This window comes from Schistocerca nitens, chromosome 7 (genome assembly GCF_023898315.1).
Source record: "Schistocerca nitens isolate TAMUIC-IGC-003100 chromosome 7, iqSchNite1.1, whole genome shotgun sequence".
In the NCBI taxonomy this organism is placed as follows: domain Eukaryota; kingdom Metazoa; phylum Arthropoda; class Insecta; order Orthoptera; family Acrididae; genus Schistocerca; species Schistocerca nitens.
In genome coordinates, this window is record NC_064620.1 from 421,202,146 (window position 1) to 421,229,510 (window position 27,365).

Consider the following 27,365-nt stretch of genomic DNA (forward strand, 5'->3'; position numbering starts at 1 on the left):
GGAAGATTCTTGAAGATGGATGTAAACTATCCCAAGAAAGTCTATTAAAGTTTTAAGAACTAGTGTCAATGGTGATTGTGGGAATATACTATAATCCTATATGTATCACTCGTGTAGGGATCGCGAGGAAAAGATTTGAATAATCACTGCATGCAGAGAAGTATTCAATCAATCATTCTTCTGCACTCCATACATGAATGGAGCAGGAAGTAACCATAATAACTGCTGCAATGGTACATACACTCTGCCATGCATCTCATGGTTGTTTGCAGAGTATACATGTAGATGTAGATGCATGTGTAGAATTGATGTAAAAGGGAAATGATGTATTACAATAACTTTAAATGTAATCTGAAAGAAACAGCTCTTAAAACTTACTGTCTTGAATATATTTTTTTATGTTCATCATTTGGGCTAACATTTCATTGAGATTTCATTATAATGTTTATTTTTGTGATACGTTCATGTAATGATAAAAGAAATTGGAAGGAGATACAATGGGATATTCTCAATCTAAAAAAAATAGGTGCAAATAACAAAATGTTTTCAATGATAGCTGAAAACTGTTTGTGTGGATGAGTTTCTTCATGAGCTTTAGTAAAACAATAAGGAATGATTCAATATGCCAAATATTTACTGTAGACAATGCAGTTGTTAATAAGAGGTGTGGATGTGTATCATTAGGTGTCAGAAGATGTAGACATTATTAACCTTTATATCACTCAAATTTGGAAAAAAAATGATGAAAATTATAGTAACTTGTTTCAGAGTTAATAACATGTTACATGTTAGACAATTAGTATTTTCAGAGCTTTTATGCTTCCTTGTGAGTTTCAGAAAAAATAGAGGACAAGCTGGCAATCTAGACACTTAACAGTTCAAAATTTCTTCTCTGTTACTGAAGGGAAAAAAGTGACCAACAACTTGTACTGTGTTTAGTGATTTTGTCCAGTATTAGAAAATTGTCTATGATGCAGTAAGATACTACCTTATGATGAACAATAATTGCATTATTACACTTACAGAAAACATTTTGTTTCATAATTCAGTGCAGTTACCATTGTCAGTTGGAAGTTGAGTACCCTTTCACTGTTGAATGGCAATGATTGTTTACCATTGTTGATCTGTTGTTGTTAATTCTTAGGGTCGACGAAAGGCTCAGCTGCAACCAGCCAAACCACGTGTTCTCCTGTATTCTCGTGACATAGGTGAGAGAATTGAACAACAAACTGAAGAAGACTGGAGCCTTATTGCTTCTACCAAAGTTGCAGGTATGTAAGATATAGAAGTGACAAAGAGCACTTAATATGTTTGATCTAATATATAATTTTGAAAATGTTATCGCTGTGTGTTGCAGTTATATATTTTGTTAAATTTTGGGGATATTAAATAGTTGCTCACATGCTACTGTAACCTTCGCAGCTTGCTCAACACAATCCTAGTCATGTAGGGGCTTCCTGAGGGTATGAGCTTCCTTATGGTGCTTGCCATATGTCTTTGGATAAGTATGTTGGAAAAGAGAGCTTCTCAACCTGCTAGATTTCATTGAGGAAGAAAATGCATCAAATAGTGATAATCATTTTCTGCTGTAAAATGAGATCCATTGAACTTGCTCACCAGGTACTCTCTCACAGATATTTCTCTTTTGACAGCCTCCATGGGCCAGTTTCTTATCTTTTCTACATGTTTCAGCTTGATTTCATCTCACACAATTCTCCACGCAGTCTTGCCTATTTTCATGCCATTTTTATATAATGAGGTAGTAGAATATACTGCCACTTAGTGTCATTCATTTGGATAGAATACTAACATCCAAGAAATAGATGAATCTAGGCATTCAACAGTCACCTCTAAACAGTTTTTCCATTATATTGCAAAATTTTAAAAACAGCCTTGAGTGAAGGAGACATAGTTATCACATTTAAAAAGTTTGGCTATGTTCTTATGTAAATATGGCTGTATAAAACTGAACTCTGATGTTTAAAAGGGTGGGCCAGATTTTATATATGAGGGATTAAAATGTGAGAACAAGGACAGCTGTTGCTGTAATTCCCACTGTGTAGTGATGACATCCATGCTGCACTAATGAGTACATGATTAATGGAGTTTTCTTTACCAACTGCTATTTTAAGTGTTTGCAGTGATAGTCTTTTCAGAAAACTCTAAAAACATTCATTATGCTACTATTCTAAAATCCACAAGTACTTCTGCTATGAAGACGAAAATTTTAGAGCCCAGTAAAAGTGAGCTGTCACTTCGTAGCTTACCTGTTTCATGAGCACAGTTACCTTGGTAGCGGTGCCTTAGTCAGAACTCGCTGAAAAGTTGGTGGTGTGAATAATCTACTGCCAATAGTGTAGTCCATACCAAAATTACAGTTCACATGCTGTAATTGCACTTTGATACTTTCGATACTGTATAACTACTGTTTATGGCCAGAGAGTCTCATATACTTTAATTATGCATAGATGTAGAAATAACTACAGATTGCACTTTGTTGTGATCCTGCAATAGTGTTAATGTAGTAACCTGACCTTGATCTAATTAAGCACAATTACTTTTGTGTAGCAAGTAAACATAATAGCCACTAAATGAAATCAAATAAGACACTGTCCTTCAGATCCAACAGTCACATCAGTACAAACTTGATGTGGACAGTAATGTCCTTTGGAAAATGCACTGATCATGACCTAGCTCCATTGTTAAAGTTGGTGATAATCATTATTGAAGTTTAACACAGTCCATGAGAATAATTACACATTCACCACTCAATAAATCATTTAAAACTGTCATTTAAATTACTGAATCAACTCTTGGATTTGGAATTTATATAAATCAATACTTTCCCAATTTGTAATCTGTGCTGTATTGACTGTGGTACACTATTCTGTATTAACGGACATAGATCTTAATCATTTCATAACTCTGCCTAGAACAACCCAAAACTAACCTAACAGGGCTTCCATCTTACTCCTTACATAAGTTTACAGTGATTTAAACTGAATTCATCTATTGTTGGCCAAATTTTTCACAAATTACAATTAACCCTATCAGATCTTAGATTTTTATGGAAGAAGGAAGCTTTTCCTTTGTTATAATGCTTTGGTGATTTTTTTTTGATGATTTTAGATGAAAGATTTATACAAAAATATACACCCATTTTAAAACATACATCGTACACTGGGCTTAATTTTATGGACTAAAATTATTACAAAATATTATTTGTTGTAATAAAAAGAAAAGTGATCATTCAGTAATTATCATGCACAATAACAATAAGAATATTCAGTCATAAAGTGAAATATAGTGAACCAACCACAACGGTGTATTTTGGTGGTCATGAGCTGCTGCGGACTGCTGCACTGACTTCCTGATATTTCCATAGTGATGCCCAACAGTTGGCAGCATTTGCACATGATGAAAAGGTTGAACCTTCACAATTGTGTACCTCAGGTTTCCATTAGGAAAAAATACTTTTGTTGCAGCCAAGGTACAGTAAAAGTTAATGTACAAAATTGTAGCCTGAGGATTTGAAAGAATTAAAGATTTACATTTCTGAATAATTAAAGAAACCATGGAGATTTGTTTGAACATGATTTTTGCAGAAACAGTAATAATTTCTATTGAAATGTGCTGGTTAGTCTGCTTAAATGTGCAATTCTGTTTCAGTAATAATGTTTAATCTAAGGAAATGAATGTAGATCTTGCTAACATATTTTTGTTGTTAGTTGCATGTGTAATTTATGTATTTTTACAGCTTTTTTTTGGAAGTATGACAAAACTTTAATCACTCGTGTTTCGTAATTAACGCTGTTTTTAGTCATAATAACTATTCTAATGGTTTTAGAATAATCAAAAGAATGTAGCATATAGAAAGATAAGCTGAACTTGCCCTGGGTCAATATTATTAATTTTTAGGTACTGTGTGCATTTTATACAAATGGCAATACGACAAATGATACAATGAGAAATACGTTAGTGATGATTATAGTTATTTGTGGGAAGAAAAGCATAAGAGATGGAAATAATTTACCTGCTTTGTCATAGCTGCTGACCTAGATGATAAAACAATTTTGTGTTCTGTAGCAGTCCAATAATAAATTTTTGTGCTATCAGCTTCTTTTTACTAATGTTCTCTGTATGACAGAATAGGTAGGGGACCAAGTTTTATTACTCCATTTTAACATGCACTATTAGCAGCTGAGAAAAAATGGAATTGTAGTAGTACATAAATTACTCGGGGAGGTTTGAGGGTGTAGATCATCATTGCTGGTCTAACCAAAGCTGTGACGAGTTGTACCCTATTCTAAGTATGAACGTTACAAATGTCACAGGCGATACAGAGCATCAAAGAAATATATCATAATGTAACATGATTGTAATCTTTTTTTAAATATACATAAATAAGGGAAAGGGAAGCATTTGCTTTCAGTGGACTGATGTGTGAAGCATATAAACACTAGTTTTAAAGCTCTTTCTCTAGTAAAAGTGTACACACACACACACACACACACACACACACACGGGGGGGGGGGGCACATTCCTAGGCTACTTTGAAACTTATTATTGAAAGCATTTACCTGGGCTGAAGGTTGTAGGGAGGTGACATGGGAGAATGCAAGGAGAAAGCAGCAGGAAGGAGTCATGTTTTTAAACAGATGACACGGCATCTGATAAACAGGATGAAATGAAATGAAATGAATGCACTGCCCACCCAACTGCTTTCAATGATCCATAATGTGTAATAAACCTCACCATGGGCACAGGAATGTGCATTTGGGTGTCCGTGTGTGCGTGTGTTAAAGTATATGTAATTTCACTAGAAAAAAGAAAGTAGGAGATCGAAAGCTAGTCTGATTGTGTTTCTTGTGACGTGTTTCTATACGCCACACATCAGTCCACTTTCTTAGATTAATTGGAGTCTTTGGAAAGGAAATGGGGGAGGGATGTAAGAAGCCATTCTAGGTAGTAACTCCAATTGCTACCGCCCCTCTCTTCCCAGCCCTCCGGTACCTGGAATTCTCAGTTCAAGGTCTCGGGTTATGTAGCAATTTTTAATATTAATAGGAATATCTTTATTTCCATCCCATGTCAGGTGATTAAATAACTGTTCTTTATGTATTAAAATATGTGTATGTTAGGAAGTACACCAATAATCTGGATGAACAAGTGAAGTTTGAAGGTTAACAACACACATTGTTTTGCAGATGGCCTCATATTTATAGTGTTCATGGCTCCTGTGTAATTGTATTTTCAGAACACTCATTCCTGGCACTTGTGACACTGAATGGACAGCTGGCGACAATGTCTATTGCACTACGTCTTAATCAACCCTCCAGCCCATCTCCCGTGAACACTCCAGTGCCAAGTAGACCCTCCAGTGAGGAGAAGCCCGATTTGTATTGTGTAATGGCCAATATGAGTTCAGTGAAGTGTGCTGTTGGCTGTGCAAATCTTGACAACAAGCTACTTGTTTGTGGTAAGAAACATGTGTACAGCACACTTATATGAAAGCTGCATTTTAAGTTTTTGCAAACGAATACTTAATGGTGTTATTAAAAAGTGACATAATTACCATTTTAAAATTTGTTACTTTAATTCTTAAAACAATGGAGTAACCAACCAGTTATTTGCTGGAATAATGGCACTCTAGAAATGTTGACAGGATACGAAGTAGTGTAGGTTGCTGTGAAGACTTATGGTTAAAATGTGAACTTAAGACTGTCTAATGACAATTTTTTAGCATTCACTGTGACTTCTGAACCATCTATGTTCTACCTCAGTTTCTTGAAGTTGTTCTCAAGGCAGTCTCACATTTTTGCTTTTTACACTTTACTTTATTGTTTCCCAAATAGTGGACCATAAGTCTCCATTTTGCTGGATATGATTATATTAATTTTATTCATACTGTGAAATTTTTAGTTGTAATTAGCTGATTATAGAGACAGTGAAGTTATAAGTCAACTGTGAATAACAAATATCTTGTTACTATCTCATTCGTTACACAGAAATACATAATACCTGAAAAGCACTTTCATGCCACAAATTTTTAGAAATTCTTTTACACTGAAACATCACCTCTGCCAAAAATGACATGATTAATCTTGAAAATCCTATCTGAAACAAAAATTAATGTAATGAAGATGTCCCGATACACACTGGCATGTCCACATGTTGTTAATACTACCAACTGACTGTAACTACCAACTGCAAATACTTGAATCGTTAGCCACCACATGCACAGTGAGAACGATAAACCATAAAACATTGTTGGAAGGGAAAAATAATATTTTATGATTGGACACAACATAACTAACTGTTAATATTTGACAATTGATACATTACACGTCTGCATGCAGTTACAAGAAACAATGATTTAGTAATGATAGTGATAATAATGATCATAGTCCATGCCCAGTTGGCGCTGTTTCAGTGAGTTAAAAATCTAGTGGTAAGCTTCCTCCTCTGCTTATTGCCTAATTTCTGCAAAATATTGGGTGCTGGACAGACATTGCTGTAATGGAAAGTAAAATGTTTTCAGGGTATCTCCATTGCAGTTTCTTTTAGTAATGTTGGAGGTCAGGCTTCTGTTGTCAGAATGCCTTTCTCTCATTACCTGCGTCTTGACTTGAAAATAAATTTCTCTCTCTCTCTCTCTCTCTCTCTCTCTCTCTCTCTCTCTCTCTCTCTCTTCCAGCCCCCTCCACACCCTCCTCCAAATTGGTGTCCAACTATGCAATGTATATCTCGTATACTTGATTTCTCCTTTTTGGCTGAAAACGAGACAGTGGATTACTTCTCTTCCCACTACTGAATTAGAGAATTTTCTTCTTTCATAAACCACACACACATTATAACAATACTTTACACACTGCAAACAGCTCTGTCTGCTTGACAAGTTTACATCAAATACATTACCACTGCCCAGAGTTGTAGTTAATAGCTGACCACACTAACTCGAACTTCTCCTGTTCTGTACATTATCTCTTGCCCAACGTAAAGTCCCGAGCGACTGGAACAAAGCACAGGTGATGCCTGTGTATAAGAAGGGTAGAAGGACGGATCCTCAAAATTACAGACCAATATACTTAACAGGATTCTCGAACATATTCTCAGTTCGAATATAATGAATTTCCTTGAGACAGAGAAGTTGCTGTCCATGCATCAGCGGCTTAGAAAGCATCGTTCCTGCGAAACGCAACTCGCCCTTTTTTCTCATGATATCTTGCAAACCATGGATGAAGGGTATCAGACGGATGCCATATTCCTTGACTTCCGGAAAGCGTTTGACTCGGTGCCCCACTGCAGACTCCTAACTAAGGTACGAGCATATGGGATTGGTTCCCAAGTATGTGAGTGGCTCGAAGACTTCTTAAGTTATAGAACCCAGTACGTTGTCCTCGATGGTGAGTGTTCATCGGAGGTGAGGGTATCATCTGGAGTGCCCCAGGGAAGTGTGGTAGGTCCGCTGTTGTTTTCTACCTTCATAAATCATCTTTTGGATAGGGTGGATAGCAATGTGCGGCGGTTTGCTGATGATGCTGTGGTGTACGGGAAGGCGTCGTCGGTGATTGACTGTAGGAGGATACAAGATGACTTTGACAGGATTTGTGATTGGTGTAAAAAATGCAGCCAACTCTAAATATAGATAAATGTAAATTAATGCAGATGAATAGGAAAAAGAATCCTGCAATGTTTGAATACTCTGTTAGTAGTGTAGCGCTTGACACAGTCACGTCTATGAAATATTTGGGCGTAACATTGCAGAGCGATATGAGGTGGAACAAGCATGTAATGGTAGTTGTGGGGAAGGCGGATAGTCGTCTTCGGTTCATTGGTAGAATTTTGGGAAGATGTGGTTCATCTGTAAAGGAGACCACTTATAAAACACTAATACGACCTATTCTTGAGTATTGTTCGAGTGTTTGGGATTCCTATCAGGTCGGATTGAGGGCTGACATAGAAGCAATTCAGAGGCGGGCTGCTAGATTTGTTACTGGTAGGTTTGATCATCATGCGAGTGTTACGGAAATGCTTCAGGAACTCGGGTGGGAGTCTCTAGAGGAAAGGAGGCTTTCTTTTCGTGAATCGCTACTGAGAAAATTTAGAGAACTAGCATTTGAGGCTGACTGCAGTACAATTTTACTGCCGCCAACTTATATTTCGCAGAAAGATCACAAAGATAAGATAAGAGAGATTAGGGCTCATACAGAGGCATATAGGCAGTCATTTTTCCCTCGTTCGGTTTGGGAGTGGAACAGGGAGAGAAATGCTAGTTGTGGTACGAGGTACCCTCCGCCATGCGCCGTATGGTGGATTGCGGAGTATGTATGTAGATGTAGATTATCAATGCCTGGCACATCTTGAAGGTAGGTTGCACAGAGGAAAAATTAAGAACAGAAAGTGCGGCCAATCGCAATCTGTTGCCAGCATGTCCCCATACAGTAGCAGCTCGTCTCCATTGCCTTTCAGTTAACATGGACATTCATAGTAACCCCATGCTCAACATGCGTGTCCCGCCTTCCAAACTACATTAAATAATTCTTTTTCAGTAGTAAACGATCATCATTCGTTGATCCTAAATATGTTGTGCAGCACATCAATTTAACATAATGGTATGTTGCACTGTTAAAGATACAAATGTGTACGTAAAAAAAACTCTTACTAATGTTAATAATTTTAAAATTAGCATTGATTGAGTACATAAGGTTTGTTAATCAGTGTGTTAATGTGCCTTCAGAAGCACTGTTGGTTCAAGAATACAGTAACGAAATGAAAACAGCCCATTTCCATTCTCTTTAGCACCTAAAGTTGCTGCTGCGAGTTTTAAAGAGTTAAAATGTGGGGAATTTTTAAGTAAAATTCAGAAATGGAAAATATGTGAGCATGTATGTTTCATGATACTTTTTGTGTTCCTTGTTCATAAATCTGAATTTTTTATTATTTTGTAGGTGGATATGATCGTGCAGAGTGTTTGAAATGTGTTGAGTCCTATGATCCAAGCACCAATCTGTGGATTACTTTGGCTCCTATGAAGGAAGCAAGAGGCCGCTTTGGTATTGCTGTTGTTAATGGCAAAGCCTTTGCTGTTGGTGGAAGCAATGGTTCAACTGAACTTGCAACAGTTGAAGTGTACAATGCAGAACACCACAAGTGGTCCCAAGTTACTTCACTCCCACTAGCACGCTGCAATACAGGCATGTGTCCGTTTGTATATTTTTATCTATATTAACAGTGCTTAGATATCTGTCTCTTGTTCTGTCAGTGATATAATTTTGTGGCTGTTTCTGTGTGTTTTAGTACGTAATAATGACTTTCTGTTCTATTATGTAGCAAATTTGGTAGACCATATGATCATACTGTGCTCACACAGTTCTTGGAAATTTTCTTTGTCAGAGTAAAAATTTATTTCCTCTGCTTTGAAAACTTCTCATAAGTGTAAACTGTGTCTCGGAGAGTGAGGATATTTTTCTGTTGATGCAAAACCATACTTTCAGAGTCGGTATTAATGCCTTATAGGGAAACATCCTTTCAGTCAAAAGATAACAAAGGAATACTTTCATGGCTGTTACTTGTTGTGTAAGCCGTGGTTGAATTTTACAGCCACTCATTACGAGAATCGAGCTGTCATCTGGCTTCAGGCATCAGGCAGAAAACAGGTAGCCAAAAGTACATTCATTCATGTCACAGTAGTAAATTTGAAGCTGTTGATGTTGAAAAGATCAGGAAACTAACTGCCAGGAATACAGTTTGGCAGTTAGTGATACCTGAGTTTGTGAGAGAATATTTCGTGTGAATGGTTCAGTATGATTCAGTAGTTCTGTATCAAATATTCTGTTATCTGCTTAAAATGTTTTGTTACATGACAGTGTGCATAGAGTGCCTCTCCAGAATTTTCTCTTAATCCATTAAAAATATGTGACTAAATGTCTTTTCTTACAAATTATTATTGACAAATGTGACAACTGTAACACTGATACCAATACAGGTTTACGAAGTCCATTTAAAAGTTTAAACTGCAAACAAGTGCAATAAGAGCCATGTTATATACTGAAGGCTGGGGATTTTATGAAAATAATTCCATCAAACACTAGGAAAGGTCAGAGGGTGAAAGGGTGACGTTTTACAGACCCAATACAAACATAAGCAATCTGAATACTGGAAAAGGGTATATTTGTCTTCATGCTAGGTTGATTCTTACATATTTCAGGGACAAGAACCTTACCAAAAGATAATTGGGTCCTTCTTTCAGTTGTTTGGGAAAAAAAGCAATTTTTCCTTTTATTCTATTTTTCACTCTTTGTTAAAAATCCTCAGAAAAAATCCTATGTATTCCAGCAGATCTCTCATGTTAAATTAGTTTTGACCCTTTATTGGAAAGATAACACTTAATGAAAAGTGAAGATGGTTTCAGTTGGAGTAATATCTTCCTTTGTTGTTGCCGGACATTGCTCTATTGTTTTGGCTCAACCACATAATGCTGAAAATAACCTTTTCATTAAATACTACTGCCACCTGTAATAAGACCAATGCTGCTGTCAGAGACTTACAGGTTTGTTCTGAATTTTACCACATGGTTTTGAGCTTTTTGTACAATGCTCCTATGTTTTGAATTGCCTGTTCAGTGCAGTCATTCCACTGATTTGTTCAGATGTACTCTAGTTTCTAGCTTTCTCAGTTGCTTGTTTTGAAGAAATAATTTTGTTAAACTACTTTATTATAGATAGTACAATGATGGACTGTCCCTTTATCTGCTGTGAAGTTGCCATTTTTAGATAATACTCTTACTTGATTAGTCAAATGCAAAGATTTAATTGTTCCAATTTTTATAAAGAAAAATTAATAAATGATCATGACTCTCACATTATTCAGTAAATTCTCGTCCAGTCCCTGTCTTCATTTTATTTATACATTTTTTGTTTTGTCTCTTCTGTCGGGTTTGTTTAGGGTTTCAAAACATCCAAGGTGTTCACTCAGCATTGGAATGAATACCATGTGGATGTTAGTGGACAAAGAATAAGGCAAGCAATGTTAGCTAGTTTAGACACAAATGAATATATATGTGGGTGGTGGTGGGGGTGACAGGAGGAAACACAATGGCTTTTGGAGTTTCAGTTGAGATTTACTAAGAATGCTATAACAGTATTGCAAAATGCAACTGTATGTACAGAATTTTGCTGGAGTAGGATGTGGGAAATTATTTCCCTGTACAACCAGAAATGACAAATTGAAACATGAAAGGGACTAAATAACACTGCATATTCTGGACATTTCAAATAAGGTTAAGTATTTTCAGCATACTTAGAACAGCATTTGCTGTTGAAAATTTCAACAAGATTTTTGAGATTTCAAAAAAGAAGAGAGGTTACATATGCAGACATAGACTAGGGAAAACCGACCCCCACCCGTGTCCCAGAGCTTTTATTGCAGTTATTTGCTCATTGCTGTTAGTAATTACATATGAAGAATGATTGTAAACCAATGGCTGTGAAAAGAGAGACTGTGTGAGCTGTAAATTACTATACCTCTTTGTATGCTGAAAAATGTGTGTTTGCACATGCTGTTGTGGCGGTATGAACTTGAGGGGTGAATATTATTTTATATTAGACTTTTCTTTGAAGCATTGTTTTAAAATCTGTTAACAATGCTATCAGGAGCATTTTCCAAAGACTTGCATATGAGGTATGAGAACTCTGTTTTCAGATGAGTTAAGAGAGTGCAGCCGTGATTCTCTATTGTAACCCCATTAGGAAGGTAAGAAGTGGCACAGACGCTCAGAAGTGCTGCCAGAGCTCTTCATTGTTTGAAAGGTTAAACACCTATTATGAATCATTCAAAAATGTGTATATTACATATATTCTTTAGGTGGCCATTGGCAGACCAAATTACTGCAGGTAACTACCAGATTATCCGTTAATACTGTAATGGCACATTTAGTGTCTTCGTGGATTGTGAATGTAAACTTTAGTTTCTAGGCCTGCCTCTTGGTTTGTCAGCGGTCCCTGTTGTCGCTTCAGCGGGCTTGCGAAGGTAGTATAACTTTGTACCTTTGAGCTGTGTGATGGACTCGCTGCTATTAAAACACGTGTTTTCCTATTTACTTTACAGCTTATGTAATGCACCGGCCAGCAGTGCAGTGGGCCGGAGCTTGACGGAGGAATCATGCAGCACTTAAAAAAACCCTGATAAAAGGGATTAAACTTGAAAGAATTAGTGGCATCATAGTCGCACTACACGAGGAGGCTAACATTTTAGAAACTGCCAGGAGAATAGTGACATGGTGTCAGTTGACTTTAATATGTTCACAGTGTCAACTGTAATAGGTTAACTTATTAGTTTCGTTCATGTACATACTGACTCTTCAGCACACCATGTTGCACAGTTTTTGGCTCGGGCATTTCTTTTTTAGTGTTGCTCTCTCGTTGCAGTGCTTCTGTAGCCACGTAAAGAAAAAAAACATGCAAAACTTTTGACAGCAGTACCTCGGTAAGTGGAAAATTTATATGAAACATAACTAGTGTATCTCATTGAGAATGGTTAGTAACTTTCCAGAAATATTTTTTTACATCTTAGAGGGAAATGCTCCTGAATTAAAATCCGTTTGAAGTTATGTTTTTATTTTCAGTTTTTATTTTATTTTGGTTTGAAGACTGGGCTATACACATGTATAGTGCGCCATCTGTTTCTGGTGATATAAAGTGCATGGAACTATTGTTGACATCATTCAGCTATCATTTGATTTTCTTCTTTCAGCTGTTAACATGAGCATTATTTGGAAAATAAGAAATATTTGACCCACTAGTCCTCTACAAGCATCATTTTACTTGAAAAACAAGATATGCTGTAAAACTTTTTATCATGCTAACTTGAATTTTTAACTTTGGAACTGATAATTCTGTTATCTATTCCTTGTGGAGCTTATATCTTCCATGTAGATACTGAAAAGTAAAATATGGTTGTTTAAGGACACAAGTAGGTGTTTGCTGCAGTCAGTTGATGGATGGGGTGTAAACTGACAAATCTTTTCAGCTGTCTGCTTGTGGTATGGCAGTGACCAGAGTGCATTGAATTGCTTCAACATTTCATTGTCATTCGCAGTACCACATTAAATTTCTAACTGTTGTTTTTTTCCCCCTTCTTCAGGCGTTTGCAGCTTAGGTAACAAGATTTATTGCGTGGGTGGTTGGAGTGGACAAGTGGGGATTCGACAGTGCGACGTCTATGACCCAGAGAACAATACTTGGACAAGTATTGCACCTATGCAGACAGGTGTGTAAAAAAAAAAAAAAAAAAAAAAAAAAGAATAGTTGTAAGAACGGTGTAAAATTTTTGCTGAAAGGAAAGCAGAGCTTCAATCCAACTAAAATGTGAAATGACATGAAGTAACTAGAGTTCCTTTAACACATTTATGTAGGTGATGCACAAAATAATATTGTGTTGAGAGACTAACAGTTGTTCCTTAAAATTCATAACAAAGGAGTATTAAAATCAGCAGTTGAATGGGGATTCAGTATGGAGACAATTACGTAGTAAAAAGAGGTATGAATGAATGGAAAGCTTATGATTAGCAATCATAGTGTCATTGTCAGCTGATTGGGAGACAAAAGTACTGGTGAACTGAGACATTGCAACAGAAGATCTGCCAGAAAATTCATTCCCAGGAAATTCATGCCAACATCGGTGTCATTGCCATGGAACTTAACACAGAGTTACAGATCTGGACACAATATCATTCGTGATGATGCAGGCTATGGAGAAGTGTCACCAATTGGAACCAGCCCAGGTATCCTATGGTCAGAAGTGTGCACAGCAGCCAAATTATTATTTTGATCGGGTGGGGGAGAGGGGGTAGGAGGGGGAAGCAGAAGAGAGGGGGGAGGGAGAGGGGGAGTATATCCTATATTCAGACAATAGGAAATTTAAAGGCCAAGGAATTTAGTGGAAAGTCATTTTGCCTATATTTTGTGCGTCTCTGGATTTATATGCATGCAGTCTGAAGGGAAAGGTCAAACTGAGACAGCTACTCACTCTGTAGCCTGGCCATTAGCTGTACAAATACGCTCTCAGTTGCTGCGCCTCCATCGTATCCATCTGGGAAGTTAGTGTTTGAAAGTAGGCTATGATATGATCGACACAGTTAAAACTCTTTGCTGTTTTGTAACTGGATGAAGTAATGTGTATGGCCAGGTAGTCTCATTTACTTAAATTAAGCACAGATAATCATCCAGCCACATACTACACTCAGTAATGTGGTTATTAGAGTGCAGTAAATTAATGCGGAGGTAACTATTACTGAAGTTCACATGTGGTAAACAAATAGTTACTGATTAAAGTTCTTAAATCACTGTCCTTGAAGTCTGTCATACAAAGATGAAAGGTATGTGCACAGCAAGTATAATTTGGAAATAACTTCATTCAGTGTGATCCTATTGTCACAGTGATCATTATTGAAATTTGAATAGTCTATAATGATGATTAAGCACTCACTGTACAATTACTCATTTAAAATGGTCACTGAGTTATTGAATTAACTATTGGATGCAAGATCTGGATAAATTGTGGTATATTTTTTGACTGGTACTTCTACTAACTCGTCTGTGGTACACTATCCCATATTTGCGGTATAAGTCCTGCTCTTTTCAAACTCTCTGCAGGTTGACTTAAAGGAGCTTCGAAAACAACTCTAGTATGAGTTTACAATAATTAGGACTGAATTCAGCTATTATCATTTAATGGATTTTCATAAATTACTAATTTTTATTGAATTACACTGGTTAGTGTGCCTAAATATGGGGTTATATTTCAGCAACAATTTTTGAGTTATGATGTGATGTTAGTTATTCAGGAAGTGCAAGAGTGCAGGTATTGCTAACATATTTTTGTCACTGTTTGTAAGAATACTCCCTTATTTATTATATTCTTTTTCCTAGACTTTATTGAAAGTCAGTAATCGGGTACATGTTTACTGTATTTACTCGAATCTAAGCCGCACTTTTTTTCCGCTTTTTGTCATCCAGAAAACCGCCTGCAGCTTAGAATTGAGTGCAAAGTAAGCGGAAGTTGTGAAATATGTTGGTAGGTGCCGCCACAACTAACTTCTGCCGTCGAATATATGTAGCGCTACACAGGCATGCTTTGCAGGCACGAAGATAAATACTGGCACCAAAACCTCTGCGTCAGTAAATAAATTTAAAGAAAAAAAAGGTGGAAGACGAGCTTTTTCACCGCCCCGAATTTAGACCACTGCATTTTAATACATTATCCAACGAAGTAAATACAAATTCCATATTGTACATCTTCGAATGTAGCAGCTTTTAAATGTACTACGAAAATCCGACTGGCAAGACTGTTTGCGATGTTTGTCAATATGGCCAATTCTACGTTCTGAATTTTTTCCTACCTGTGAGAAGAGACGGTTGCTAATGGGAACTTTTATGAATTGTGAATCACATGCAGTATTCTCTTCACCATAAGAATAATACGAATATAAACATTTTGCCATGTATTCTTTCGTGTTTGCTGCTGTCTCATTTAAATCCTGTCTGCCTAATAAACTAGGAAACTAGAGTGAGTCAAGTGAGACAACAGCAAACGCGGAAGAATACACATACCATGTCATGTTTATATTCGTATTATTCTTATGCCTAATAGTGATACAGTCAGAAATGAAGCACGGCAATTGACTAGATTTTTAAATCTAAGATGACTCTAATTTCTGTGCAGAATTTAATGTACTAAAGAGGCGTCTGCAAAGATTTTCAAACGGAGAAAAATTTTCGCTAAACTCTCGTTCAGAACATCTTCTATAACGCAGTTTATTATTTGGTTCTTGTTGATCATTATCAAAGAAAGCAGCAGTGTAAATAACAACAAATAGCAGTCTCTTGCCATTGGTTCGCTAATGAGACGATTCCTCACTTCTTTTTTTTTGTTAATTGTAAGCGGCGGTAGTGCGCACAAAAGCAAGCCATGCCGCGAGCGGCGACAGGTCGTGAACACTCATTATCAGAATGCGACAAACAATGCATGACACAGTATAGTAATGCACTTTCAGCTTAGAGTGACTTATACACCTATAACAAAGAGAACGGCACTTATCAGATCAAAGAAAAATAAGCAATCGATTAAACCAGACGAAGCACGTGAAAAACGAAGGGTACCCGTATAAATACGGACGGAGCGCCTGATGCATAGCGCCTGATGCATAGCAATGACTACCTGGTAAAGCTTAACTGCTAAGCTTACGACTCGAACCAAACTATTGTAGCTGTATCGTCATTCATTCGACCTAAATAGTGTCTCATATTACAATGGACCAACTTTGTTTCAATTTGGAGGTGCGACCTAAAACTGTTCTCTCCCCTTGAATTTCGAGTCTCAAAGTTCATGTGTGGCTTACATTCGGGAAATTTTTTTCCTTGATTTAGAGTCTCATTTTTCAGGTGCGGCTTAGATTTGAGTGCGGCTTAGATTCGAGTAAATACGGTACATATGATAACAAAATCGGAAAGTCTGATTTTTGTAATTAGCACAGTTTTTAGGAAAACATAACTAGATTATTAACTCCTGATAACCAGAGGAACGTGATAGATTATAATGTCAAGTTGAATAAGCTGTGAGTCAATATTTGAATTTTTTTAGGTATTATGCACATGCCCTATAAATGTCAATATCGAAGAAATCACTAAATTTGAAAAAGATATTTATTATTGTTATTATTATTATTATTATTGAAGGGAAAGAAAACCATTATAGCTTGAATGGATCCACTTGCTTTGTTACAATCTTGTATTGTTAGTAATGCGGTTGCTTTCCGTACACTCCGAATGGGGGTGCAAAAGATGAATACTGTCGCTTTGTAACAACACATGCTGCCACTGCTGCCCCCGCACTATTGCAGATGTTAACGATATGTGTTGTGTAGAAATGTCCACCATACAATGTGGCCTTAGTACTATAAAATTTTCAGTTGTTCAGGCCATCCACAGAATATTTGCTGTGCAAGAAGTTGAAAGATAGTGGACCTAGAGGACACGAGCTGATGCAGTGATTGAGGCAGTTCAAATGGTATTGTTTCTGGAGGACATCTGCAAGGTTGTGATGTTACATGCTAAATTATTGTCAAAGCACAGTGACGATTGAAAAAAAAATCCACAGCCATTTCCCAAAGTAAATTTGAAAAAAAGAAAAGAAAAAACAATGTTTCATTTATTAAGTTACTTTCCTGTGTACTTGCTGCTGTATTGCATTATAATTAAGGTAACGAAGAATAGTTTTTATGGTAAGGGCCATTTTTGGTGTTGCTCTTTGTTTAATTATTTTTTAAGTACAATATTCATATTTTCTTTGTTTTTATGTTCTTGCATTGGTTTTAATGTTACATTGAAAATGAAAATATACATATCAATTATATTTATAATAGAGGGAAACATTCCACGTAGGAAAAATATATCTAAAAACAAAGATGCATCTAAAAACAAAGATGATGTGACTTACCAAATGAAAGTGCTGGCAGGTCGACAGACACACAAACATACACACAAAATTCTAGCTTTCGCAACCAACGGTTGCTTCGTCAGGAAAGAGGGAAGGAGAGGGAAAGACGAAAGGATGTGGGTTTTAAGGGAGGGGGTAAGGAGTCATTCCAATGCCGGGAGCGGAAAGACTTACCTTATTTATATTATTATATATTTATATTATATATTTATATTACATTTATATTTATATTATATTTATTGATATGAACAATGTATATATTTACATTACTGGATAAAGAAAAATTTACATGAAACATATTAAGTCTTCTAAATATATTCTCAGTTAAAGAGAAAATAAGTGTAGAAGCTTGAATTTGAAAGCTTTTCACGAGAAAATTATTGTCATAGCTTCAAAGTTCTCCTCCAATACATTATTCCACCCAGAGGCTGTAATTGAACACATAAAAAAAAACTGTTTTCAGCATAAAACAACAGACATTTACCAATTTCCACATTTCCTCCTGGCATGGAAATTTGTTCCACAGAATTATTAAGGTATTACATTTAACTCTGAAACAGATAAAACTCAGTTAAGATTCTGTGGCAATATGTATGCATGATGAATGCAGAAATACTATCGTCAGTGGCATGAGGGCAGTAAAATAATTCAGTGGTGACAAGTGAAAATTATCGCCTCCAGCATAAGGAAGAAAGGCCACAGATCTATGTTCCTCTTCGTACACCTCCGGAGATGGTCCAAACTTCATAGCCCGACGAATCTGCTTCTCGGTGTATCCAACATATCATTCATGACCTACATCAAGGCAGAATTTGAAAGAAAACTTTAAACTGCAGCTACATACTTTTAAGCTATCTATGACACAGCCTGGAGATGAGGCATGATATAAAAGCTGCTGCACGTAGTTCTGTGCAAAGCAATTGTTAGCGTGATTGACAATATGCTAAATGATGAACTGTTCCAGGTAGTCAATGGTATCCATCATAAGCTCCGCAAGAAAATTATAAAAGTCTATCACAGGGATCAGTCCTTGCTCCACTACTGTACAGATTGTACATTGCAGACATGTTAAGAATAAAATTGAGAATGTTTAGCTGCACCATGACTGGGCACAAGTAACAAAGTGTATCTCAATTGAACAGTAAGAATAAATCCTAACAGAAGACCTAGATTTAGTGAGAAAGTACTTTCGCAAATGGAGATTCCACCAAAACAGAAGTTTCCTACTTCTACCTAAAAAATAAACTCACTGGAAGAAAACTTGACATACAATTTGGAAACACTATGCTTCCTCACAGTAAAACAAACTTACCTGGGTAACCCTTGATAGAACTCTTGATCTGTTGGAGCATCTTAATAAAAATGGAAAAAAAACCTGAAAACAAAAATATTCATTCAAAAACTATGTGGCACAACCTTGAGAGCATCAGCATCAACCTTATGTTGTTCTGCTTTGGGTCTTGTCAGCCCCTGAAATGTTATGCCCCAGTTTGGCTAAACAGCCCATATGTATAAAATATAGATGTCCAACTAAAAGCAAAAAATGCCATGAGAATTATCGCTGGTGTCACCAAATCGACGCTTCAGGAATGACTATCAGTATTGAGCAACATTCCACCCCCCATGATGTATAAATGCTCTCATGAACAAGTAAAAGATTAAGTAACAAAAATCTACCAATCCATCAAGATGTCAGTCATGGGAACCTTAAACGACTCCACTGTAGATGAACATCAATAATAACAGCCAGAGTCACTGTATAAGAAGAATTCAACCATACTAATGCATGGACTTGAGGATGGACTGGACAGCATAATAATAATAATAATAATAATAATGTGCAGTGTATCACCCAAAAGCTTCGGGGCTTTTGCTTCACAGGCAAAACGTGGTCAGTGCTGAACATAATTAGAACCCACCATGTCAGATATGCATATTTCTTTATGTAATTAGAGTAAGAAGCTGCCCCACATTTTGAATGCGAATAACCACAGACTTTGACGTCACAGAAGAATGCCCCATACGATCATACAATGGTAGACCAGACTTCCTACTGTTGACTCAATGTAGATGGATTATATAAATGCTCTGTATTTTTGTTTATAAGATTTTAGATTGCATATATTATGCTGTACACTTGCTGGGTTCATTCAGAAAGCCATACAATAAATGAATACTGACAGTATTCTTAATGTTTACAGGTCGGAATCAGGCTGGTGTCTGCTCGATGAATGGGCTGGTGTTTGCAGCTGGAGGTTGTGATTCTTGGAATTGCCTCAATACAGTAGAAGTGTATGATCCACAAACAAACTGTTGGCAGTTCACTACAAACATGATTACTGCTCGGCGTGGATGTGGGCTCACTGTTTTCAAAGGTGATTATCCCATAACTTGTTTTTCTCAAGAAGACTATTTTCATAACTGTGCAAATAAATGTATGTGTAAAACGAAACCTAGCAGAATTAATTGGTGGATTTTTACCAGGCAAACTGTATGCTGTCGGTGGGTCAGATGGAACTCATTCACTATCTTCAACAGAAATTTATGACCCTGTAGAAAAGACATGGACCCCAGGACCTAGCATGACAACTCCACGTGCAAATGTTGGAGTTGCTGTCATTGGTGACAGATTGTATGCTGTTGGTGGATTTTCTGGTAAGTGTCACTTGAAAGAAGCACAGTTAGAAAATATTTCAATGAACTGGAAAATAAGTGTTTTTTTTATGTAGTAGAAAGTATTTCATGATCCTCACTGAAAGTCTTCCTTGTATTTCGGCTAACTGCAGTCACCTGTCTGCGTTTGTTTTGGTAACCTTGTGTCCCATATTTCTGTTGTGGTGATGAAAACAATTTGATCTTTGGTTGGTAATATTAGGTTTATTGCTGATGATGAATAATTGGCATCTTTGTGAACTATGAATTTGCAAAGAAATTGCTTACTGGGAGCAATCCATATGTGTCATTGGCTGAGCATGGTTATCAAACTGTTGTAATGCACAGTAAGTGTTTGTTCCACTGGCAAATGGTGGAAACTCAGTTCTGGACTGAGAACAATAATCTTTCTTGACAACCAAGCTTTTTATTTGTTTCTTAAATGGATAGACAACAGTTTACAGCATACTTAATATTTGTACAAAATTTATAGTGCACTTCATATCAGAGTAGTCTTAAATTTAGCTGTGCTCGTTAGTAATTACCCAATAGTTGTAGAATGCATTGCAGTTAAAACTGAATAGAATAACAAAATAAACATGCTCAATTAATTCTGGTATATAAACTGGTAGACTCCCGCAGGGGGTCCACAACTCTTTTGTGGATACGTGTGTAGCGAGCACGGGACCCCAAGCTAATGTGGCCTTCCTTCCTTTCCGGGCTGCATACCTTCTCTTTCCGCATCCTTCCCCATCCCCCATCTTCGCCTCTCCCCCCCCCCCCCTCACCTCTGGCTCTTTCCTTCCCTTTCTGCCCCTCTGGGAGTATGGTTTGTGCCTACGTCCGGAGACGGACGCTCGTAAATGTACCGCATTCTTCGCCTTCCTTGCTTGTATGTCTTCATCCTTCCTTTGTCCTTCTCTTTTCCTTACCTCTTCTCTTTACCCTTTTCTCCGCTGCGGTGTTTGAGACCTCTCTTCTTTCCTTTCCCTTTCTCTTTCTCTTTCTTCCTCCCTGTGCGTGTCTGAAGGCCGACCCACGCATTTTTGTGCGTAGCCGGTGCCGAGGTAACGCGTAATTCCCTGCCCCGGGTAGACGGGTAGGACGCGTACATACCCCCTGGTAACGGCCAGGCCCAGGGAGGGGTGATTACCCGAGCTGATACCTTCCGAAAGTGCCGATTGGTCCCTCCGTCCGTTTGTCGGGAGGTGTGACCTGAGGTGTGAACAATCACCTAAGGCGGGAGTGCCCTCAGAGAGGGCCCCCACAAGGGAGGAGCGCGTCATCGGAGACGCCGGTAATCATGGGGGATTCTTCCGCAATGGTTTCCTCACCTTCCACTATGTCTGCTCACAAGCGTAAGTTCACCGAGTCTCAGCCACATTCAATTCTTCCATCGTTGCCACAGTTCCTTGTTTCTCGGTCTGACGCAGGTCACGATTTCTCCACGGTCAACCCTTTCATTATTCAGAAAGGTGTCGACGCAGTTGCAGGTCCTGTAAAGTCTTGTTCCAGATTACGGAATGGCACCTTGTTGTTAGAAACAGTCAGTGCCCTCCAGGCACAAAAATTGCTGCGTACTTCACTGTCCCTGTCTGGGTTGAACCGCACCGCACTTTAAATTCCTCGCGTGGAGTCGTTTATACACGCTCCCTCGATGGATTGTCTGACGAAGAAATTCAACACTGCCTGTCTGACCAGGGCGTAACGGCTGTTCATAGTCATGAAAAGGGCTGACACGAACATCATTCCAACCCGTACTGTCTTCTTGACATTTGGCAAAGTTCAACTCCCATTGAAAATCAAAGCAGGCTATGAGATAATTTCCGTTCGCCCTTACGTCCCAAACCCTACGCGTTGCTATCGGTGTCAGCGGTTCAATCACACCAGCCAGTCCTGTTCCAATCCGGCCAAATGTGTTACGTGTGGCAAGGACGCCCATGAGCGTGCTTGTCCACCTCCATCCCCTCGCTGCATCAACTGTATGGGTGACCACGCTGCTTCCTCTCGTGATTGCCCCGTTTTTAAGGACGAAAAGCTCATCCAGGAAATAAGAGTGCTGCTCGAAAATTATTTGCCAGTCGACAGCCCACCATGCCTCGGACAGGAAAATACAGCACTGTCCTTGCTTCTCCTCGGCCAACAAAGGAGGCGGCAGACTTGCGACCTCACCTTTAGTACCACGGTCGTCAGATCGGCCAGCGCAAAGATCGCCCGTTCAACCTCACCATTTTCGCCTGCCCACTCTATGGCTCACCCTTCATCGGGTTCTGCTAAATCTCGAGCCCAAAAGTCAGACACCAAGACTTCGAAAAAAGAGCATACTCGTGAAGATTTTTTACGTACCCCAACTTCACAACCATCGGTTCCTCCTTCTTCTAAACATCATACTTCCAAGAAGGCTACAAAGAAGCCCAGTTCATCTCCTCCTCTGCCAAGGCGTGTCCCATCTACAGCACCACCTGGCGGAAATCGCCCTCGGCCGTCTTCTGTGTTGCCGAGGCGCACTGCTGGCGGCCGATCAGCCGGCCGATCGCTGGTGGCAGGAGCTGCTCCTGAACAACCTATGGATCAGGATCTTCTGTCTTCGGCTGAATGCCATTCCATGCTGTTGGTCGCAAGCTCTGAGCAGTCATTGAGTTGACAGCAACTTTGGTCACATTCCTCCATTTTCTGTTCACCCTATGTCCATTATCCACTGGAATATCCGCGGCATTCGAGCCAATCGGGATGAATTGTCGATCCTCTTACGATCCTACTCGCCGGTCATCTTCTGTCTTCAGGAAACAAAGCTGCGTCCCCATGACCGCTTTGTTCTTCCTCATTTTCAGTCCGTCCAATATGATCTCCCCTCTGTTGAAGGCACTCCAGCCCATGGAGGACTCATGATTCTTCTCCATGATACTCTCCGTTATCACCCAATCCACTTAAACACTTCCTTCCAAGCTGTCGCCGTCCGTCTTTCCCTTTCTGGATACACGTTCTCTCTTTGTACTGTATACATTCCATCGTCCACACCGATGGCATGAGCTGATCTCCTTCATCTTCTTGGTCAGCTTCCACCCCCCTATTTGCTGGTTGGGGACTTCAATGCCCACCACCCGCTTTGGGGATCTCCACATCCTTGTCCACGTGGCTCACTATTGCTAGACGTCTTCCACCAAGTGGATCTAGTTTGCCTCAACACTGGGGTCCCCACATTTTTGTCTGCCTCCACGACAAATTTATCTCATTTAGACCTTGCGGTCGGTACTGTTCCGCTAGCTCGGCGCTTCGAATGGTTCACCCTTGATGATACACACTCGAGTGACCACTTTCCATGTGTCCTTAGACTGCAGCCTCAACTGCCATATATGCGCCCGCGACGCTGGAAATTTGCCCAAGCCGATTGGACACTTTTTTCGTCTCTAGCGACATTCGATGACCGTCACTTTCCCAGCGTCGACTATGAGGTCACACATATTACCGACGTTATTCTTACAGCTGCGGAACGTTCAATACCACGCACCTCCGAATTGCCCCGGCGCCCCCCAGTTCCTTGGTGGGACGAGGCATGATGTGACGCAATACGTGAGCGGCGACGTGCTCTTCGCATTTTCCGCCACCATCCTACTTTGGCCAACTGTATCCGCTATAATCAGTTCCGTGCGCGATGCCGTCGCGTCATCCGTGATAGCAAGAAGGCAAGCTGGAAATTCTTTATTAGCTCATTTAACACCTCCACTCCCTCCTCGGAAGTTTGGAGTCGACTTCGACGGTTCTCAGGCGCGCCTAGTTTCTCCCCGGTCTCTGGTCTCACTGTCGCGCATGATACATTAGTGGACCCCGTCGCAATTTCTAACTCATTGGGTCAGCACTTTGCTGAGATTTCGAGCTCTTCAAATTACCCGCCAGCGTTTCTCCCGAAGGAACGTGCAGCGGAAGTGCGACATCTTGCTTTCTCCTCTCAAAATCGCGAAAGCTACAATACTGTTTTCTCCATGCAGGAACTCCAACATGCACTCTCTTCTTCTCGCTCCTCCGCCCCAGGACCGGATGGTATCCACGTCCAAATGTTGCTGCATTTATCAACCCATAGTCTGCGTTACCTCCTTCGCCTTTATAATCGAATTTGGACTGACAGTACTTTTCCCAGACGATGGCGGGAAGCTATCGTCGTTCCCGTTCCAAAACCTGGAAAGGACAAACATCTCCCCTCTAGCTATCGCCCCATTTCTCTCACGAGTAGTGTCTGTAAGGTTTTGGAGCGTATGGTGAATTACCGTTTAGCTTGGTGGCTGGAATCCCGCAGTCTTTTAACACCTGCCCAACGCGGATTCTGAAAGCATCGTTCTGCAGTTGACCATCTTGTTGCTCTCTCCACTTATATCATGAACAATTTTCTCCGGAAACGCCAAACGGTAGCAATATTTTTTGATCTGGAGAGAGCATACGATACCCGTTGGAGGACAGGCATCCTCCGCACACTGTTCTCTTGGGGCTTTCGAGGCCGGCTGCCCCTTTTTCTTCGCGAATTTATGGCAGAGCGCACATTTAGGGTGCGGGTGAACACTACTCTGTCCCGTACTTTCTCCCAAGAAAACGGGGTACCCCAGCATAAATCCAATTATGGATTGTCTCCTTCCTGATGTCTCGGGCTCCCTCTTTGTGGACAATTTTGCGATCTACTACAGCTCTCGACGGACCAGCCTTCTTGAACGACGTCTTCAAGGATGTCTCAATCGCCTCCACTCTTGGAGCATCGAAACCGGCTTCCGTTTTTCTCCCAGTAAGACCGTTTGTGTTAATTTTTGACGACGTAAGGAGTTTCTTCCACCCTCCTTACATCTAGGACCTGTCAACCTTCCGTTTTCAGACGTCGCTAAATTCTTGGGTCTTATGTTTGACAGAAAACTGTGCTGGTCCTCCCACGTTTCCTATCTTTCGGCTCGCTGTCTGCGATCCCTCAACACCCTCCGTGTCCTGAATGGTACCTCCTGGGGAGCGGACTGAGTGGTCCTTCTCCGCCTCTATCGCGCCTTAGTGCGCTCGAAATTGGACTATGGAAGCATAGTCTACTCCTCTGCTCGGCCGTCTATTCTTCGGCGTCTCGACTCTATCCACCACCATGGATTACGTTCAGTGTCTGGAGCTTTTTACATCAGCCCTGTGGAAAGCCTTTATGCTGAGACTGCTGAACCTCCGCTGTCCAATCGGCGAGCAGTCCTTCTGAGTCGTTATGCTAGCCATCTGTCTTCCATGCCTGCTAATCCAGCCCATGACATTTTTTTCGACGCCTCCTTTGATGTAGGGTATGCAGGCCGCCCCTCCTCCCTACTACCACCGGGAGTCCGCTTCCGTCAACTGCTCCATTCTCTTTCCTTCCGCTTTCCTAAAACCTTCTTGACAACTTGGGGTACAGCACCGCCTTGGCTCCGCCCCCGGATCTGCCTGCTCCGTGACCTTTGTCGATTTCCCAAGGATGGTACCCCTTCACTTGTTTATCATCGGGCATTTGCTGCTCTATGTGCACAAATGATGGACGCCACATTTATTTACACCGACGGCTCGAAAACATCGTTAGGTGTAGGGAGTGCCTATATTGTTGGCGACACCCCAAATCACTTTCGGCTTCCCGACCAGTGTTCGGTTTATACTGCGGAGCTTTACGCTGTTCTCCAGGCTGTCCACTACATCCGCCGCCATCAGCGGATACAGTGCGTAATCTGCTCAGATTCTCTCAGCTCTCTCCTCAGTCTCCAAGCTCTTTACCCTGTGCACCCTCTGGTCCACCGGATTCAGGACTGTCTGCACTTGCTCCACCTGGGGGGCGTCTCGGTGGCGTTCCTCTGGCTCCCGGGACACGTTGGTATCTGTGGAAATGAGGCGGCCGATATTGCAGCCAAGGCTGCAGTCTCTCTTCTTCGGCCAGCTATTCAATCGAATCCCTTCGCCGATCTACGGAGCGTTTTATGTCGTTGTGTTGTTCATTTATGGGACGCGCATTGGTCGACACTTCCCCATAATAAATTGTGGGACATGAAAGCTCTTCCTTGTGCTTGGACCTCTTCCTCCCGAACGCGTCGTCGGCAGGAGGTAATTTTAACTAGACTCCGGATAGGGCACTGTCTTTTTAGCCATCGACATCTTTTAAGCGGCGATCCTCCCCCACTCTGTCCCCACTGCTCTCAGCTGTGGACGGTAAGACACCTTTTAATTGAGTGCCCCTATTTTAATCCGTTACGCTCCCGTCTACAGCTATCGCCTGATATATCGTCGATTTTAGCAGATGACACGCGCTCAGCCGATCGCGTTCTCGAGTTTATTAGTGCCAGTGACATGACGTCAGTCATTTGAAGCTTTTTTTGGGGACAACCAACCCCTTTCTGTTGTGGATTTTTAAGCCTTCCTTCTGCTTTTAGTTTCTCCAATTTTATGACTTTCGTTCCCATTGCTGCTGGTTTTCATTTTCGGTTTTTTACTGTTTCCTAAGTCACGGACCGGGCGCTAATGACCATAGCAGTTTTGCGCCCTAAAACCAAAACAAAAAAACAAAAAACCAACTGGTACAGGGCATTATATGAAGATATGCGCGGAAAAATGGGCTAACCCTGAAATGTAAAAACTTGGAGGCCATCTGCTGTTGGGTACAGGAATTATCAAAATTGACATTGGTCTCACACCCAAGTATCATATTAGGATGTAATACAACACAGAGAATTTCTTGTGTTTTGCTAGATATGATTTCTGTCATATGATACACAGACAACAGGTAATTAACTGTAATTTGAAAAGGTTTGGCTGCTGAGGTACATTATATTGGATTTAATAAAAGTGGAAACATGAAATATAATCCTTGTGTAATTCGTCCTATTAATCACTTTATGAACCAAGTTTTGAGTGGTTGAAGTGTTCATTTGGCATATTCATTACAGAATACAAATAGTGAACATGGAGGTTGTAGAAATAGGAACCTTTGATGAAACTGTGAAAAATCAGTGCAATTTATTGAAAGAGGACTCCACAGAATTGGCACAAGGAAGGGGGGGGGGGGAGGAGGAGGAGGAGGAGGAGGAGGAGGAGGATGATGATGATGATGATGATGATGATGAGGAGCAAAACAGTAATAAAAAGTACAGTAATTATAAGGGTGTCGGAAAAAAAAGGCAAAAACACAAGGTTGTGTTTGAGCCTAATGAAAAAAATGCTTAGATATTGTACCCTCAGGTAGACGGGAG

At 39.8% G+C, this 27,365-nt stretch overlaps 1 protein-coding gene across 4 annotated transcripts in view; it reads left to right on the forward strand.

Moving 5' to 3' along the window:
* LOC126194683 (influenza virus NS1A-binding protein homolog) overlaps positions 1 to 27,365 on the forward strand; it is a 286,130-nt gene that overhangs the window by 253,487 nt on the left and 5,278 nt on the right. For all 4 annotated transcript variants that reach the window (XM_049932892.1, XM_049932889.1, XM_049932891.1 and 1 more), the window contains exons 7-12: positions 1,145 to 1,271; positions 5,258 to 5,479; positions 8,952 to 9,197; positions 13,144 to 13,269; positions 19,698 to 19,871; positions 19,981 to 20,151. In XM_049932892.1, coding sequence (XP_049788849.1) covers positions 1,145 to 1,271; positions 5,258 to 5,479; positions 8,952 to 9,197; positions 13,144 to 13,269; positions 19,698 to 19,871; positions 19,981 to 20,151 — 1,066 coding nt within the window. The remainder of the gene's footprint in view (positions 1 to 1,144; positions 1,272 to 5,257; positions 5,480 to 8,951; positions 9,198 to 13,143; positions 13,270 to 19,697; positions 19,872 to 19,980; positions 20,152 to 27,365) is intronic.